The 19,582-nt window shown below is 40.7% G+C and overlaps 1 protein-coding gene and 1 long non-coding RNA gene across 4 annotated transcripts in view; one reads left to right on the top strand and one right to left on the bottom strand.

The window, feature by feature from the left end:
* The first annotated feature begins 256 nt into the window (after positions 1–256).
* LOC131243495 (uncharacterized) lies at positions 257–1,976 on the top strand. Its single transcript, XR_009170098.1, has 2 exons — positions 257–1,029; positions 1,764–1,976. It is a non-coding gene; the product is annotated as an uncharacterized LOC131243495 (long non-coding RNA).
* Positions 1,977–3,799: 1,823 nt separating this feature from the next.
* Positions 3,800–19,582, bottom strand: part of LOC131243494 (uncharacterized) — a 141,743-nt gene continuing 125,960 nt past the window's right edge. For all 3 annotated transcript variants that reach the window (XM_058242884.1, XM_058242885.1, XM_058242886.1), the window contains 6 exons: positions 10,942–11,049; positions 10,732–10,790; positions 7,513–7,897; positions 5,847–7,403; positions 4,332–4,539; positions 3,800–3,966 (listed from right to left, as the gene is read on the bottom strand). In XM_058242884.1, the coding sequence (XP_058098867.1) occupies positions 3,866–3,966; positions 4,332–4,539; positions 5,847–7,403; positions 7,513–7,897; positions 10,732–10,790; positions 10,942–11,049 (2,418 nt within the window). In that variant the 3' untranslated portion in view covers positions 3,800–3,865. The remainder of the gene's footprint in view (positions 3,967–4,331; positions 4,540–5,846; positions 7,404–7,512; positions 7,898–10,731; positions 10,791–10,941; positions 11,050–19,582) is intronic.

The following is a 19,582-nucleotide window of genomic DNA, read 5'->3' as shown; positions in this document are numbered from 1 at the left end:
ATAGGGTCAGTTCGAATTTTTTAAAGATAATCTATTGAATGTGTTATTGACTTAATGGACAGTTCAGATCAGTGGATTGGACCATCCAAGCAAACCAATGCAACTAGGAGCACGGTAACTTACAGTGCCCTGAGAGCACTGGATCCTTTCTCTGAAAAGAGATAGTAGCCATTTCAATCCTACTCTCGCTCATGAAGCACGTGCGTCAATCAAGCCGTTCATCACATTGGCCACAACTTTCTGTTACATGTGGACCTTTGGTCAATTTTTCCACTGTCAATTTCTTCACCCAGATGCAGATCACCCCAACAACATAAACAGTAGCAGGTCCATCAGATGAACGGTGCAGATTTCGCACTACCCAGGCTCCTTCTCTAATAAAGAAATTCAAGAAAGAAATAGAGAGAGACCACATTCAAGTAAGAAAAAAAGAAGTAGCCGTTGGAGCCTCCACACTATAAGAAGCAGTTCAAAACATATGAAATGAAATGCCAGACCTAAACAGACCTCTCTTTTTTGTTGGTGTTTTTGAAAAAAAAAAATTCAAGATTTTCAACGGCTAAAATCTCTTTAGACATTTCAGATTGCAATTCCTTGAATCAGATTCACTCTCTCATCTCGTTTTCAAAATTCAAATTTATTTTAGTTTTTCACTCCGCAAAATCCTCCCAAAACCTCTCAAATCTCTCTGAAATTCGAATCTTTCTTCGTAGAAATATTCAATTCTCAGCGCCTCCTATGCAAATGGAAGCCAATCAAAACAGATTTCCAAAGAGAAATGGCAATGCCAAAGCTTACAATTTCACAAACCACTCCAATTCCTTCTCAAATCAAAGCATTTCTCGTAATCAGGCCAGTCGGAAACTTGGTCTAACCAAAGACCGAAATTCCACTACGAAGCGTCTTAAAACCTCCGATCATCATTCAAGAAAAGACCAACGGTGGATGATCATGACCGAGTCCTTGATCATCGCATCGACGGATCGACTGGGTCCAGACCCGGCTGATCTTCCAAAGGAAGTTTCGGAGGTACTAAAATCTTCTTTTGTGAAAAGTCAGCCGGTAGTCAACGTCGAATCGGAGTGGTTTTCCGGTTCTGTTTGTGTGCAATCTCCACCTCCGGACAGTTTGCCGTTGCCGAAATTTTCACCGAGGCCGAAAACCAGTTGCAGTGGTGAAGTAGGAGGGATTGATATCCATGCGACACATAACCTCCGGAGCCTTCTAGGCATTTAATAGATCTCTCAGGTGCTGTTTGGATGTGCACCAAATCACAATTGGATTGGATATTGGTGGTGGTAGGCATCCAAACGGTGAGAGTCCCATTTTGGGATTTACAGCCCAAAATCAATCCTGAAATTCTCTCGATTGATATTTGGGCAGAGTGCATCTGATCCATTCTTTTTCTTCTTTTTAGTATACTTGGCAGTGTGAAATGGATGGACGGGTTTGTGGCACACGTGTGAAAGATCTAGGACATTCATCTGCTGAAGCCCACCATGAAATGCCCTGGCCCAAAAATCAGGCCAGACATTTTACTTCGAATGTGGACTGTTAGTAATTTCTCTTGACAGGCGTCCATTTATTTGCAATCGCCCATTTCTTTTGTACATGTGCGTGGCCCACTTAATGAGCAAACAGGCCTGGCTTTTGGGTCAAGAATTCTACGGGTAAAGCCTGTCACCTGTGATGGGCTGGTGCAAAGAAAAAGTCATTCCCACCTTTTCTTTTCTCTCTCTCTCTCTCTCTCTCTTTTTTTGCAGGTAAACCCATATGAAGCTCATCAACCGTCCCAGAGGGAGAAAATAGATCGAAGGCAGGGGATCATCCCATCTTAAAGAAGGCATGATGAAGGGTGGATTGTCTATGATATATATGACCTTGCTTTTTCTAAAAGGAGTATCAGATCATAAATAGAACGAGATGTATCATACATGTAGAAACAAAGGAATGTATAGGATTTTGTTATAGACGTTTCTCAAATGGGCACATGAGGGTGCGTTTTGAGGACATACGTACGAACAACAGAGCCATGGGTAAGTGATCCAGACCATTTGTTGAGTGGGCCCTTGATGGATGGAACATACAGATTCGAAGATCCTAGCTCCCAATCCTCTAGCTTTTTTCACGGTTGAAATATCTAACAATAGCAATTTCTCCTCCATCTTCAACCATCAATTTGCAGAATAAAAATTGAAAGTTCAGGATATGAAGGAGATTTTTAGTCGAAGATCCTAGCTCCCAATCCTCTAGCTTTTTTCACGGTTGAAATATCTAACAATAGCAATTTCTCCTCCATCCTCAACCATCAATTTGCAGAATAAAAATTGAAAGTTCAGGATATGAAGGAGATTTTTAGGACATGGTCCATCCATTGAGGGGTATCAGCCAGGAGTCTGGTTCAGTAAACCATGGCCCTGCAAGTGCATGGTCAAGAGTGTTCTCTAGATTGTAATATTTTTGGACATAGCACAATCAAATTTCTGTTTTCTCTTTGTTCTTCTTCTCAGTGTTGTTGCATGATATGTTGTCGTCTTCACGGAAGAAAAGCCCAGCAGCGGATGAAAATGTAATATCATGAATGGTCCATATATTCACCTAGCATAAGTCTAACCAGGCAATCACAATCCTTGACCAAAATTCATGATGATCAAACCAAAATTCATAATACAGCACACGTTTGTGAGTTCCATGCCATTAATAATAAAGGTAGCCAGCCCAAAATTTAGACTGGTCCACTCATCAAGTGACCGGTCTGTGAGAAAAGATGACTCCCAAGTCCACTTTCAACAAGCATGGGTGCTCCTACCTGATGAACGACCTGGATCTGACTCATTAAGTGGGGCACACTTAAAAAGCCCATCTTCAATGAACAGGCTTGAATCTTGCACGTGAATCACAAGTTGGCGGGGGCACGCCTGTGTTCATAGTGACCAAGGCCTGCATTTTTTCTGCTAGCGGAGTGTCATATCCCAGCATGGATTGATCATGCCCAAAAAAAAACTCCATAAAGGATTGTTCGAAGGCCATCCTGTCCGCTTGTCGAGACTAATGAGCGAGATTTGTATAGATTATAGGGGCCTGCATTTTTTCTGCGAAAGGAGTGTCATATCCCAGCATGGATTGATCATGCCCGAAAAAAACTCCATAAAGGATTGTTGGAAGGCCATCCTGTCCGCTTGTCGAGACTAATGAGCGAGATTTGTATGGATTATAGGGGCCTGCATTTTTTCTGCTAGCGGAGTGTCATATCCCAGCATGGATTGATCATGCCTGAAAAAAAACTCCATAAAGGATTGTTCGAAGGCCATCCTGTCCACTTGTCGAGACTAATGAGCGAGATTTGTATGGATTATAGGGGTCTGAATGACCACATGGAGTGTGAAATAAGAATCAGTATATCGAGGGGGCTCTGCTTCAAGTGCCTTTGCTTATGTGATCTATAAAGATCCCACTCTTTTGGAGGGACTACAAGCATGGTAGGACAAGATTCCATGATCACCATCAACCGAAGATCCTTACCATCTGCTTGTCTAGACTCTGATGAGCTATGAGGTCTTTGATGAGCAACATTTGTCAAGATAAAAAGTGTCCGGATTATCACATTGTGGAGTGTGAAATAAGAATCTGGGTGTCGATTGGGCTCTGCTTCAAGAACTTTGCTCACATGATCTGTAGAGATCCCACTCTTTTGTAGGGACTTCAAGCTTCATAGGACAAGATTCCATGATTACCATGGACATCAATGATGCAACCACAGTTCGCAACAAGTTCGAAGAGATTGGAAGATGCCGTAGGGTTGACAAGAAACAGATATTTCACTCAATTAAATGTTACAGAGTAGGATGGATCACATACACTAGTATCACATGATACCCTCAGTTTGCAGCAATCCTGGGTACAGAAGTGCTATTATCTGTTTCAATGACTTGAGGGTTGCTTTTAAATATGCATGCTTCTCTGCCACTGCAAACACCAACAAGACAAGACAGAACCATCAGATTCATATAAAACATATCCATATTTGGCCTTGTTTGGATCGATCTTTTATCCTGAATTCGGCGGGGCCCGCAGTACTGCAATTTTCATTTGCAGGGTCATGGCCTGCACAACGCTAACAATGGAATCTCCAAAAGGAATTCCATGATTCATTGGGCAGCGTGTGATCCTGCAAGAGCGACAATGCCCGCCCAGCTGGTACCTGGGCCCCACAGAACTAGTGAATAGTTTCTCCACAATCGCCGCCCAAACTGGCTCTTTAAGGCATCCCTAGAGCGAACGCTATGGAAGGAAAAGGGAACTGCAGAAGAAACCATTTTGTTTTGTGATACCTTGTATCAATGCTTTGATTTCCTTCGAAAAGTCTTCAATGCGTCCTAATACGGGTCTGATTCCGCATGTCTGGGACACACACGTTTCCAAGTACAATGCCATCTCCAATGCTTGCAGCAGCATCAAACACAAATCCTGAATATTGGGCTGAATTGCTTTTGACTTGTTGGCTTCACATAGCTCAGTAATAATAGCGATGGCCTGGTCCTGCACCATCATGAACACTGCTCAGGTGCCAATTCGCAGTATATGTAGAAGCTGCATTTTTTTTCAGATGAAATAAAGTTTGAAGAATCTTCAATGTCCTTAGGTCAGAAAAAAATATCAGGTTTGTGCACTGGAAGCTTTGAAGAGGTTGCTATACGTGAGTATGATGTCCTGAACATCCTGATGCATCCATTCAGTACAAGTAGAGCCATGGTTAGGTGACCCAGACTGATCTGATCAGACTTCTAGATTGGAGGATCCTTGCACTTTGATCAATGGTCTCCATTTAGGAGAATATACAATGGCATTCCAAGAAAAAAAAAAAAAAAAAAAACAGGGAAAAATATTGGATGGCTAGGGACTTTAAAATTTCAAGAATTTTAGTGTCCCCCATCCATGGTGTGGCCCATCAGACCAATGGTCTGGAGAACTTGGACCATGAGCCCCCATAGTAAGGAATGGCTGCATCAGAAGACTTTTCATGTCCTGATGCATCCAGAAACAATTCAGTAAAGGCTGTTTTTAAAAAGTTTGGTTTCTGGACACATTTCTTATGAACTGGTTCCATTTTAGAATCTCTACCATGTATCATGAGAAGTCGGGAAAAAAATTTGCATGCAATTAGTTTCTCAAATTGCTTAAGCTATGCATTATTGAAGGACATGGAAGGGTTACAAACCAAAATAAAGAGCACTTGGGTAATTATGAGGTGGAGCCATTACTTGGAAAGCTACTACTTTTTACGAGCTGGATGCTGTGATAATTCAGAACCATTAAAAAAAAAAAACAAAAAATGGTGGCGACTCTTCAACCATACACATGACAGTTTCAAGGCAATCCAGAGTGTTCAAATCTCCGAACCACATAACCAAAAGTTATACTAAGAATATCTTTTTGCCCTTGGAATTTGGACCATTCACCAATTTACTTTTAACCCTCCATTTGGCATCCATCAATTGGATGGTTAAGATTTCTTGATCGGGGTGATTTTAGAGAGATGATCCACACACAACATTTCTTACAGGATGGTATGGATAGATGCACATGAATGCCATGAGTGAGGATGAGTCACCACCAATTCAAAATGGAGGTCAACCATCACAGTAGTCCACTTCTTACAGCCACTTTTCTGCCCTGTTATCTCACATCTTCAAACTGCTTCCTCTAAGGCAGAAGCTAATGTCCACTGCTACTACATTAAGTGCAAAAGCGCACCATGCCACTGTATTTTCAACCATTCTGCATTCCTATTAATTTTAACACATGCAACCTTACCGGAACTGGAAGAACGCATGCTATCATTTTACCTGTAAGCCATGCAGAATCTCAGGCATGGGAAGCTCAGGAAAATGCGCAAGATCAATGAATCCCACCTCCTCTGCCCTTTTAGCTGCTGCCTTAGCTTGCAGACACAGAAACTTCAAAATAAGAAAAGCAATTCTGTAGGTCTGTATAGCAACAGAATCAGTGAAGTATGTTCTATGGATTGAATCAGCTCTTCCACTTGCTCGATCCTTGATTGGGAGAGACAAGGCCGTGCTTGAAACTGAAGAGATGGGAGGTTCAGACCCACAACCAAGAGCAGAAAGAATAAACCAACCATGTTTGCTGTCAATGGATGGCGGTCTTCCATTAGATTCGACCTCCTCTTTTAATATCGGAGGACATAAGAGAGGTGCAGTCCTACGTGGAGATTCTCCAATGCGATGAGGTCCCTTGCTTATAAAAGCTAAAAGATGAATACTTCTCTCTCTTAGTTGTGAATCCATTTCTTTCATGGCTTTACTCCATGAGTGCTGATGTTTCACGAGCATGCAGATAAGCATGAGGGTGTGCTCTGTTTCTCTCAGTGCTGTTAGAGAGGTTAGTACCCTCTGAGTTCGGGCTCTCTTCTTGCTATGATCGTCAGTCGGGACGTCTGGTGCGGAAAGATAGAAGAATATCAAATACGATTTCTCGGAAAAGTAAGGAATCACGCTCTCCACAATATCGATACAAGATGGATCGTCCCCCAAAGAGCAAATCATAGCGCTGACAATAGCCAGCCCTAGTCCCCATATGTTATGAGGGTTTTCTTCTTTGTCACTTTCTTCTTGACCATTTGGAAAAGGCTTGTCATCCAATAAGAGAGCAAACAACACCTTTAGAGATGAAAACAGATTGATGGTTTGAAGCATCTCAGCACCTCCTCTGATGCGTGCAAGGGTCAAAAGGAATCTCAAAATTATGGGAATGGAAACAAGAGAATCCTTCTGTAGAAGCTTCGATAGAACATTATGGAGCTGCAGATGCTTCTGTAGGATGGGCAACCAGGTATTATATGTCGAGAAACCTTTCAACAGCATGTCAATTGCAGCCGCAGAGAGGTTACAGTATTCAGAAATCTCAATGAAGTTGCAAAGAACAGGCAACACCGCCAGACTCACAAGAGACACCTCAGCAAATGCATCAACAGCATCTGAATGTGACTTTTCTTCTACATGTGATTTCGGGTAACTGAATTCGATTGCTGTCAGAAGCAAGGTAAGGAAGAGTTTCACTGTTTTCTTGAGCTGAGGAGTAGATGGCCGAATATCACTCAGCACACGAAGGCCTGGGCCTGAAGTTCTCATGACAAGTGTACAAAGTGGTAAGCACTGCTGCTTGTTGTTTCTCACTGAAACTCTTCTGTATAAAAACCTGAGAAGATTGAGCAGTAATTCCCCTTGAGTTGTGAGATAGTTCAGTATATCCTCAGATGCATCCGGAGCTGAAACTAATGATTCTGCCGTTGACTGCAAACATTTACATAGGTAACTAATGCATGATTCCATGAGTGGCTCACTGATCCCCCCACCAAGTGATCCTGTCTCTGTCTCAGTTAACTGCAAGCATAGGTAAAATTCACATGAACGCATCGAACCAGATTGTGGCTAGAAAAAAGAAAAAAATATAGCTGTTCAAGTTGGAATATAGATTTCAAAAGGAACTCACATTTCCTTCATACAAAGATAAGGTGGCTGCAAGCGCTTTCAAAGAAGAATGCTTGGAATCCATCAGAAAAGCCAATGAATTTGCATCATGCATGTACACCAACATTCTTTCGGCAACAGGTTTAAATGCCTTCCAATCTGAATGATCCCAAAAATTCAATCCCAGATCTGCTCGTAGTTGCACAGGGTTAAACAGATGGATATTGTTCTCTGACAGGCAGAATTCCATGTTGATCTTCTTCTTGTTAGTCTGCAAAATTTCTGACTGAAGTAGGTGTAGCGAAAGCTCCTTAAAAGGACCAGGTGCGATTTCTCGGCCTTCCAGTTCCCCTTGTAGATGATAATAGAGATCACTGAGTATTAAAGAGCTCAACTCCTTTCCCTCACTGCAAACACCGGATAATTTGAGTACAAGATGTAGTACCATTAAAACACAGCATGGATAGAGAGTTTACAGGGCAAGAAGCTTAGAAAAAATCAAACTGGAACTACTTTCTATGCACGTTAATTTCAAACAAAAGTAGAAAACAGATAATACAAGGCACTCGGACATGATGGAGCAACATGATATTTCCAGTAAAGTTATGCTCATGGGGTTGACTATGGTGTGAGATTGCTTCACCACAGTGACTTCAGCAAAGATAAAAGACAGCAAAAAGTGGTGCCATAGCCAAGGAAGAAACATCAACCATTAACTTGTTGCCTTTGAGCACTGCTAATGGTGTAGCGATCTCACAGTGAAGTTTAACCGTGTCCTTACAAGACTAATAACCTGACATTGGTGTAGTTAAAGACTGTTGCCCACAGAAGACAGTGATGACTCAGTGCAGTTCGGGGTCCTGAGAATCAAGCTGACTGGAGACTCGAGGGAGTTGACATTGGAGGTCATGCCACCTTATAAAACATATGAAGAAAGGAAAATAATAATAATAATAATAATAATAATGAAAGAGCAACAAAATTAATTAATCCTTGTAGCTTAGAATCTGCCCAAGAAAGAGGCATGCACTGAGTGATGAGGTAGAGTTTTTGTGCCCTTGCCTTCGCTTCAAGACGGTGAAAGCCTAGCTGCTTTAGATATTTCTTGATTTATTAAAAAAAAATGTCAATACGAATCAACGGTTCCTTAATTGAAAGGCCGAGGATGAACGCTAGAGAAAATCATGCCCGGAGCTGCAGGGATGGGGCAACACCTAGGGTAAGTCAACAGAGAAAAATTCTCTTCTAAAGCAAGAGATCTGTGTAATGATAAATCCATATAGCACGATATACAAGTCCATATAGCTACACACAAAGCCAAAGCCAAAAATTACAAATATACAATAATACAACAACAACGAAGAACTGCCCCTCGAAGGACAAGAAGAGGAGATAGAAAAATCTATACTTCTGCCCACTCCTTCATATTAAGAAATGCCTGATTGAAAACTTGCACCACTCCGCTCTTTTTGTTTACGAAGCACTGCTTGTTTCTTTCCCACCATAAAGCCCATAGACTCGCTAACAAACTTAATCACCACAGCATTTTCTTTTCCTTCCCTACCGACCATACGAAGAGAAGAGAAATTCTTTCATCGACTTTGGAAACACCCACAACACCCAAAATTTTTGAGAAAACAATCCCAAACCTCCCTGGAAAATATGCAATGAATGAATAAGTGATCCACTGATTCTGCATCTTTCAAACACATCAAGCAAACGTTTGGTAGAATCATGTTTCATTTTCGCAAATTATTAATCGTTTGCACTTTATTCCTGCCTAGAAGCCAACCAAAAGCCGACACCTTCAAAGAAGCACCATAATGCCAAAGGAATGCCGTTGCAGAAACCTCAAAATTTTCCTTAGTCACACTCATGAATCGATAGAATGATCTAACTAAGAAAGAACTTGACTTGGACTTAAACCATCTCAAGGAATCCATTTCTGCTAACACTAGAGAAATCTTAGATAACACCTCAAGCAATTGAACCAACTATTCAAACTCCCCATCCGACAAATTCCTTCTAAAAGTAGGAATCCATGTTACCTCCTCCCTTCTTATTGAGTAGCAATTGCTCACCATCTCCACCTCTTACCTAGCTAGACCCGCTAAAAAAGGAAACCTCTCACCCAATCTCACCTCTCCCACCCACCTATTACCCCAAAATCTAATACTTTTACCATCCCCCAAATGAAAGCCTATTTCTTCCCACACTCTCTTTTAGGGACTCTATCGATTTCCACAAGTAAGAACATTGATACATTGATGAAGCCTTCGCCCACCACCCCCCTACCTCTTCCCCATATTTTTTCAATAAGACCTCCCTCCATCTAGCCTTTCCCTCCAACCTAAACATCCAAACCCATTTACCCAAAAGAGCTAGATTAATCTCTTCTAGCATTAAGATACCCACTCCTCCTAGCACTGTTGGTTTATAAACATCGTCCCATTTCAAAAGATGGAACTTGTGTTTGTCCTCTGACCCTTCCCACAAAAAATCTCTCCCCCGTCCCATTCTGCAGCTTTGTATATAGCTAATGCATAAAGTAACACTATTTTGGACTTACGTGGTGTAGGTTGTCTTGATCTAAATCTTTCTCAAAGTTTGTTTAATTTGTTTAAATGTGTCTTTATTTTTTCTAAAAATTTCAGATTTTTATCAACTTATGTAGTTTAGGTTGTCTAATATCTATAAATCCATCTGACACCCATAACCCAGATCATCGCTAAAACTGTTTTTCTTCACCCCAACAAAAACAAATTCCGCTGAAAAATATATAATGCTCAGGTAAATGTAGCGCTTTTTAAAAACACGATTACTGTTCACATAATCCAAGAGTACAAGATATCGGATTAATCTTTACAGATCAGGCAAAGTTGGACAGGAAAGGACCAATGTTGGTTCCTGCAGAATGAAAAGAATAAAAATTATCAAATACATAGGCAGTTTGGTGACCACAAGATATTGGATGTGGATTAGGAAATGAAGGTTTTAAGAGTGAGTGTCAGAAGTTCTCAAGCATGCATTGTGTTGAATGAGATGCAATTGCCTGAATAAAATTGCAAAATCATATGCTTGTTTGCAGCCAGAAAGGATTTGCTGATAATATAGTGCATAGGATGTCCTCCCGATTCAGTCTGTTTGTTGCAGAAAGCCAAATCATTAAAATGGACACACAAACAGGCCAACTACATATTAATAATTAGTGCCTATACTTACATAAAGCTTGGCATCCTACCTGTAACCCCTCGATGAGTATTGGGCTTTTAGCTCAGAAAACGCAGGTTGTTCGGTCAACTGTAGAAAGGAAAAATAAAATAGTATGTAATAATAATAAAGAAAAATCTCTAGAAGCAACTGACCACTAAATAAGAGATCTATCATGAGAAGAACAGATTTGAAAATAAAAGTTTCTAATTGTACAATTTTGTTGCATGCAGAAACTAACCTTTTTGAATATTTTATTGATCTTTTCAACTAATGATAGTGACAAGCTCCCATCATCGCCAATTGATATTCTCTCCATTGCATGTACAATACACAGACTTGCAGCCATCTGCGAGCCCACTCATGAAAAATGAGTAACCCCAATGAAAAAAAAAAGAGATAAACCAGAAGTTAGATCAATAAAACACTAAAAACAGGCACTAGATTGGGAACTTCAATAATTTAAATGAAGTTTGAGATTATATATTTTCTCCCTAGCTCTAAGAAGAAAATGGGCATTCAACAGTGTTCTTCTACCAGATTTGGATCACAATGTCAGTCAAAATTCAAGAGAAGGTTCTGGCAATATTCATGTGAAATGTTAAAAATGTGTTCCTTTAGTTTATAAAAAGGACGGGCACAACATAACTCACCAGGGTTCCTAAATAAACTAAAAATATCAAAATTGCAAAAGAACAAGCTGGTGAAAAATGTTCTATTGACACATCAAACTAGTTCATTGTCATCAATAAATCACTAAGAAAAAACACACAGACATTGGATATATCAAAAATCAGAACTGCAGGCCCATGCTCAATAGGGCAAGATATCCCTGACAGAGATACAAGCTACCAGTTTAAAGGTATTTAGCATTTAGGGAAAACTTTGCCTTTAGGCCATGAAACTCAATGCAGTTGGAAAATGGCAATAGGAAAGAGAAGTAATCCTGGTGATTATGGCCTCCATTAGAAATAGTGTGGCGTAGTAGATTTCAATAAGGGAAATGGCTCTTGATTACTAAACTGCACTGAAAAATGCAGTTGAGAATTTTCTTCAACAAATCATGTAAAAACATCAGTGCAAAATGATACCAACAAAGAATTGAATATGGTAGGAGAATGCATTTCACATGCAAGTGAATTTGATTCAATGTCTCACAATGTCTCCAATGAAGCTTGTACTTTAGGTGGAAGCTTGCGGAGAAGTTGAGCTTGAAACCTAGGAGTTTTAACACTTACGTCCAGAACCTCCCAGTGAACCTAGGGTCCTTAATACTGATGATGATCAAGGGTCTGCCCAGGTAATTTACATCATCTTTTACTAATCATCCTGCTGCTTCTTCTGCAGTACTATTAGTAGGTGCTGGAGTTAAGATGGCATAGAACTCATGTCTAGAGCAACCTTTACTAGGTGGTCCATCATCCCCCACCTTAGGCAAGTTCACAATGAAAAAAATGGATACACTTGCCCAGTATCTTTGGTATAGGCAAGGGCTCCAACCCACAGGTTTAGCTGGCTCCACCTTGTCCTGCTTACAAAGACGACAAGTTCTCACATACCCTCCAACCTCTTCCTCCATTTTTAGTTAGTAGTAACCTCGTGCTATCAAGGCCATTATCCTCCATGGGTGACCAGCCACATAAGATCCCCTCCTCTTGATATCAAAAGATATCATCGACAGTCCTTTGAAATAAATATATTATCCTGTAGATACATGTGATAATATTGCAGATATTATCAATTATATTAATGACAGCAGTGTAAATACCTGCAAAATTCCAGAAATAAAAAACAAAAAACCCCCCAAAAAAGGAAAAAAACATTTTACTGAATTTTTAGGGTGATCTCTTTCTAGGGGTGTTTTAAGTTAACGCATTATATGTGTTAAATTATTGCATTAAAAATCATATTTATTAATTAAATATTTTTTCCAACGGCGCATAGTTTGGGACCCTATACAATGGGAGCCTATCATGTATAGTTGTTTTTTCTAATATTTTGAGTCTAAATGTGCATTTATCACCATCATCATTATTATTATTACTATTATTATTATCATTATTATTATTTGATAATGGTGGCAATGGGCTAGGTCACCTACCTGACCATGCTTAAGGAAGAGCTTGGGCCAGCATGCATGGCCCGATCCATTTTTGGGCTGAAGTAAAAAAAAGAAAAGAAAAAAAGAAGCCTGACCCAGCCCAACCTGACTTCATATGTGTGTGTGTCAGATTCCACAAATATGCCATTCTAATCCTCGGTTAGAAAATCCATACATATTGAATGTAGACCATTGGTTTCATTCCTCTAAAATGTCTATTTCTTTGTGCAAGTGTGGCCCTTTTGATCAATGGCTAGATTAGGAAAATTCGAGAGGGAAATATGGATTTTATCAATTTTTGGGTCAAGCCTAGAGGTGTACATGAGCCGAGCCGAGCTTTGCCCAGCTCGGCTCGACTCGGACAACTTGAGTTCTCAGCTCGTGCTCGGCTTGGCGCGGCCTTCGAGCTTGGAACAGCAGCTCGGCTCAGCTCGACCAGCAGCTCGGTCCAGTTCGAGCCGAGTTTGAGCTGAGTTTTCGAGTCGAGTTCGAGTTTGAGTCTTCAAGCCGGTTTCGACCGTACCAGAGCCACCCGGCCAGTGGTCATTGGTCGGATGGGTTCCGCTACTCGGATGGACGCTACTCGCTGGAAAAAATGGAGAGAGGGGAGGAGAGGACTCACTTTCAGATGTCGGTCGTCCGGATAGACGTTGGAAGGAGATTATTCGTCGAGCGATTTGGGCGAACGGACGGACGATACTATTTGGGCGAACGGATGGCCAAGAGGCGGCGAACGGGTTAGGGTTGCTGGCCGATTTGGGCGAAAGGGCGAGAGTTGGGCGATTTGGGGGCTGGCCACTGGGTTAGGGTTGGGCGAATGGGTTAGGGTTATGGTCTGGGTCAGGCGAACTGAAGTGAAGGGTATTTTTTTTTAAAAACTTATATATATATATATATATATATATATATATATATATATATATATATATATATATATATATATATGAGCAAAACTCGATCCGAGTCGAGCTCAATACCGAGTCAAGCCGAGTCGAGCTAGGTCCAGCTCGGACTTGACTCGAAATGTTCCGAGCTCATAAAAAATGGCTCGACTCAGTTCGAACACAGTTTCGATCCGAGTCGAGTCGAGCTTTTCCGAGTCGATCTGAGCAAGCTAACTCGACTCGTGTACAGCTCTAGTCAAGCTTGGACCTAACCAATATTGTTCAAAACCCTAATGCTCGGCGCAGGCACCCCTACGGCCCCAAATTCAATTTTTTTATTCTCTCAATCCACAAAGCCATTGAAGAGGAGATTTTGGCCGATCAATTGGCCTTACAAGAAGGTCCATCTGCACTATTTTTTTCAATAGTGTTGAAGCCTAGGGTGGATCCATTTTAGGGGACCGGTACCATGCAAAATATTGTGGAATAAGCTTCTTCTACAATCATTTGTTGCATGGGGCCCGTTGTGGTGTGTGTATGGCATGGAATTAACCTTGTCCATTTAAACATGCTTTTCCATCAAAAAAATAAAGCATTTTTAGTCTTTATTTTATTTTGTTTTTTTAATGTTTGTTCTTACTATATATATATATATTAAAAAATAGAAGTATCTTGCAGCTTATGCCACATGCGACTGTTAGTATCCCCGATAATATCCGTATCTGTAGCTCGACGATACCAATAACACTAGTAGTATCATAAATACCAGGTATCAACAATATAACGCTAAGTATTGTCAATATTTTCGACTGTGTAAATTCTAGGTGTTGCTTGTATTGCTAATGTATCAATATCGCCAATGTATTAACAATAATTCAATAATATCGCCAATGCATCGGTATCACCAAAAATATGTTTATTAAAAAATGTTTACATGGTTGGATGGATGTATGGATATTTGGATGGATGGATGTTTAGATGGTTGAATAGTTGGATGAGAAGGATGGATTGATGGTTGGATCATCGGGCATGTGTATTATTATGTTTATATGTTTATTTATGCACGAGGAATGTATAATATAGGAACGCATTATGCATGTTTGTTAGCTTGTTAATTGATTTAATGATATTTAAGGAGGTTCTTTATATGGGAAAGGTTAGCTGCATGGTACGCTTGAGCAAGTTTTAAACCCCGCACTGGACCCTAACCTGTTCTTGTGGACAATTCTGTCCAATAGCCAGCTCAACTAGCCAGACACAAGCTCACTCGTTCTGGCCCAAGATTCTCCTTACTTAAGATCATTAAAATATAACGAAACAGACAAAATATACTCTAAGCATAATATTTGGCCATTTGATTTATGTGTAGAGGCCATGGTTGACCTTGGTCGGTGTTTTCTTTTCCGTAAAAAAGGAGTTGCCAGCGTGGTTGAACCAGGTTTCCAATGATCCACCTCGTTTCGGTGGTTCAATGATAGGATCTACGATCTCCCGCTTTTCTTCATTTATCCTCTATTTTGTTGCTATGTGAAGTCTTGTTTAGACATGTATGCTCAAGTGTTTATCTTAAGCATGATTGGATTTATGGAAAGTGAGAGCTGTTGGTTGTGTGCCCCGAAAAGCCAATGATGACTATGATCATGGATTTGGATTGCTACTATGTTTGCTATGTACCTTTGATGAATTAATTATTGTGTGGGAAATTTTAGTTGTTTATGATTATATGAGTTCCCGGGAGGGGTTCCTCTAACTGTCGTAGAGTCTTGGGGGAAGAAGAGTTTGGTTAGAATAGGCACTAGCCAAGGGAGAGTTGTGTGCTATGGATCTCAGAATCTTGAATGTCCATGAGAAACCTGTAATCATGTTCCATGGTCATCTTGTATGATGGGAACTAGTGACGAGTTAGGATGGACAGTCTCCACCATCAGGCTCTTGGTGCCTTAGTGCTACCCCACATGGTAGTGTAAATGTTCACTATGCATGTAAGTTTTTTATGTTTAGGTTAACTAGACACTTGCATTGGAGGATCGCATCAAGTCTTTGATTTGGGACACCATTACGCCTAGGTCGAATCAATTTGATCATGTACTAGCTTTGACTAAGCCTTGGACTGGAGCTCATGTTGGACTTCATGGTCCTAATGTTTTGTGCTTTGGACCACTTTGTGAGGTTATATTAGTGGTTGACATAGGGGAGGGATTGGCTGCATGCATTAGGATATGGCGAAGCTCACATGCTCTAACACTGGATGCACAAGTTCACCTGAAAACTTTTTTTAGCCTAGATCTTAGCGATTGGACTGTCTATCAAGTAGTTCTCTAGTTGGTCTAAGGACTTGAATGGTTTAAATGTTTAATCAAATGTCTTTAACTATTGATATTTTGTTTTAATCATTAAAATTGGTTTTAGAAAACTTGGTGGATATCTAATGGTTGAGATGTTGTGGTCCATCACTTAGGACGACATGAGATTATGGTCAAGAGTGGATGATGGAGGGACATGTGATGACCTAATCACAAATGCATATATAATCAGGTTAAGGAATGTTCAAGTAAAATACACGAATCAACTAACCATTTCCAATCAAAGGGATTAGGTAAATTTCAACACAAAAATGAGATTATTTTGTTAGGATTATGCCCCTTGGCATAAAATCGCGTAAACAGTAAAATGGAAGGACTTAGGAATATGAGGATATCCCAGATCTAGTATAAGTCAATCCACGATTTGGATCTGATTCTACCTAGTAACCATCCCTCTTTTCCATTCAAACTAGAAAGGGGATATCCAGAGAGGAACGAAAGGGGTCAAGAATGAAGGATTCGAGATGAAGAAAGTACAGGTCCTTTTGTCTTCAAAAGAAAAGGAGGATGATTCTTACCTTTCCCTTCAGCTCGAAGATCTAGAAAGAAGGAAATCTGAAATCGGGGTGGAATCCTCAACACCGAAGGGCCAATCCTAAAACCCTGATCTCTTGAATAAAGAGGAAGAAAAAATAGAAATTTCTATTCATTCAATAATAATAAAAATCGGGTTTCTCACAATGTATATATAAGCTATGGAAAAAAAAAGAAAGAAAAAAGAAGTGAAAGTGCACTAAAGCTCCTGAAAACAAGAAAAATAAAAAACAAATACGAAAAAAAAATAAAGAAAGTGCAATAAAGCTCCTGAAACAAGAAAAAAGAACAAAAACGCCTAAAACTAAAACACCCGTGTGGTAGGGTGTGAAATCCGACCCATGGATCTATGATTACGGTGCGGTCATGCCGCTCCTGGGTCCGATGGACCCAACTTCCTATAGAGAATGCTAGTGTATTGTATTTATTGTGTGTGGTTAGTGGGCGGCCCTTTTAGTGTAAGTGCATGTGCACACTTCCCTATTCTCCTGCAGTGTACTATATGCTTTATCACAATAAAATATTATGTGTTAGGGCAAGCAAGTCTAACACATCATCTCTCCTAAACTCTCCTCCTTCTTCTCTCTTAATATTCTCATCTCTTCTTCACATTATCCTCATCAAATCCTTCTCTACTTGGTATCAGAGCAAAGATCCAGGCATTCCGCATCCAACAGGTTGAGAGGCGACATGTCACCTTATTGACGTCAACGTTGTACGGACGCATGAACTCTGTTTGAGCTAAAAGTTTAGGGGTTTGATAGATCTTGATTTTAGAAGGTTTGTCATGATTTTTTCAGAATTTATTGGACCTCATTTCATGGTATTTTGGGCAAAATAGAGAAATTCGAAAATCGGTCCCAGATTCCGTTTTTCTTCGATCTACCTCAAATCGGTAAGCTTTTCTTTGGTTTCTTTGCTCAAGATGGACTGAAATCTTCCTCCCAAGCTATCCATGGTGGATTTTTTACTTAAGATCAATGTTTGAGAGGTTTTTAACCTCAAATGGGCGTGCGGCTGAGCCGTTTTTCACTCGGTCAAGCCCTATTTGACTGTGTTTCATGGTATTTTGGATGATTGATATTTGTTTAAGGTTTATCTCTTGTTATCTTGAAGGATTGAGTGAGATAGAGTTGTTTGAATCAATCTTTCTTGGCATAGGGGGTCTCTGGGCATAGGTTTATTTCTCTTGGACTCTACTATGGCTGACAAAGGGCCCTCATCTCTTGGCATAGGGTCTCTTGAATTCAACCCCTTGCAGATTACCTCCATTAAGTTGAATGGTGACAACTATCTTCAATAGGCACAATCTGTAAAAGTATTTTTAGGAGCCCGTGACAAGTTGTCGTATATTTTGGATGATCCCCAAGCTCTACAGATGTCACCTACAAGTCTTGGACAAAGGAGAATTATCGAGTTATTGCATGGTTGTTAAATAGCATGGATTCCTCGATTAGCCACTCAGTGATGTTTTAATCCTCGGCTAAAGGCATTTGGGATATGCTTCATGATATGTTCTCGGAATCTCAGAATTTTTCACGGATATTCTAGCTTATTTAAGAAATTGGTCGGTTTCAACAAAACTCCAAATCCTTAAAAGACTACTATTCGACGCTTCGGGGTATGTGGGATGAGTTGGATATGTATTAGCCTATTCCTTCCAAATGTAAAGAGGATCATGAACATGCTCATAAGCAACGGGATGATACTCGTATCAGGCAATTCCTCGCTGGGTTGAGTTCTGATTATCTTCACGTTCGCAATCAGGTTGTTATGCAGGATCCTCTTCCCCCATTGACAACAGTCTATGCCATGTGTCAGCGTGCTATGATCTCTACTCTTCCTTCTCATTCATTTGTGCCACTCGAGCGTTCGGCACATCTTGCTGGCGATTAGTCCTCTCTTGGTCTTCGGGTACCATCCTTGAGCTCAGGGCGCATTTCTGGTTTTGGTGGTCGTGGTAGAGGGCGTGAGGGAGATCGCAGTCTCAGCGGCCATAGTCTTCGTGGTCGTGGTGGACGTGGATGAGGACGTAATGGTTTCCGCATTTGTTCACATTACGGTGGAACTAATCACACTATTGATTATTGCTAGTAGCTACATGGTCGTCCTACTTATGCCGCTGCTTATATTGCTTCCACTGTTGCTTCTGAGACAGTCTGCCACCCCGACAGCTGAATAGTCTACTTCAGGGGAGTCTCTTATCATTTCTCGGGCGGCATATGATGCCCTTATGCGGCTTCACATTCGGGATATTCCTGAGCCTTCTCACGCAGCTTTGGCCCAGTCAGGTAGTGCCCTTCTTGCGTCATCCTCTCCTACCTCCTGGGTCATCGACTCTGGAGCTTCCTCCCATATGACTGGTAAGTTGCAATTCTTTTCTTCTTATTCTTCTTCTCCCACTCAGTATGTCAGTCGTAGATGGAACCCAATCTCTCATCTCTGGGATTGGTTCCATCCCTCTCTCTTCTTCCTAGTTTGTCCTCCGTATTGCATGTGCCTCGTTTTCCATTAAACTTATTGTTTGTTAGCTCTCTTACTAAATCACTCAATTGTTCCATCACCTTCTTTCCTTCTTATTGTTTGTTTCAGGACCTACAAACGAAGAGAGTGATTGGTGGGGGCATGAGCGAGGAGGCGTTTATCTTCTCGATGATACACCTGTTGCCGCTTCTAGTACCATTTCTCTATATCGAGAGTCCATGACTCGGTGGCATTGCCGCTTAGGCCACCCATCCATTGCTAGATTGAGACTTTTGTTTCCCTCCTTATCTGTCACTAAACCATTATGCTATGATATTTGTGAATTGTCTAAACATCATCGTGCTACGTTTCCTCCTAGCTCTTCTGGGAGGAAATCTCAACCTTTTTTTCTGGTTCACTCGGATGTCTGGGGACCAACTCCGGTTACCTCGACTTTTGGATTTAGATATTTTGTACCTTTATTGATGATTATTCCCGCATGACTTGGATTTATCTTTTAAAATCTAAAAGTGAAGT

The sequence above is a fragment of the Magnolia sinica genome, chromosome 4 (genome assembly GCF_029962835.1).
Source record: "Magnolia sinica isolate HGM2019 chromosome 4, MsV1, whole genome shotgun sequence".
Lineage (NCBI taxonomy): Eukaryota > Viridiplantae > Streptophyta > Magnoliopsida > Magnoliales > Magnoliaceae > Magnolia > Magnolia sinica.
This window is presented reverse-complemented; position numbering and strand designations above follow the sequence as displayed.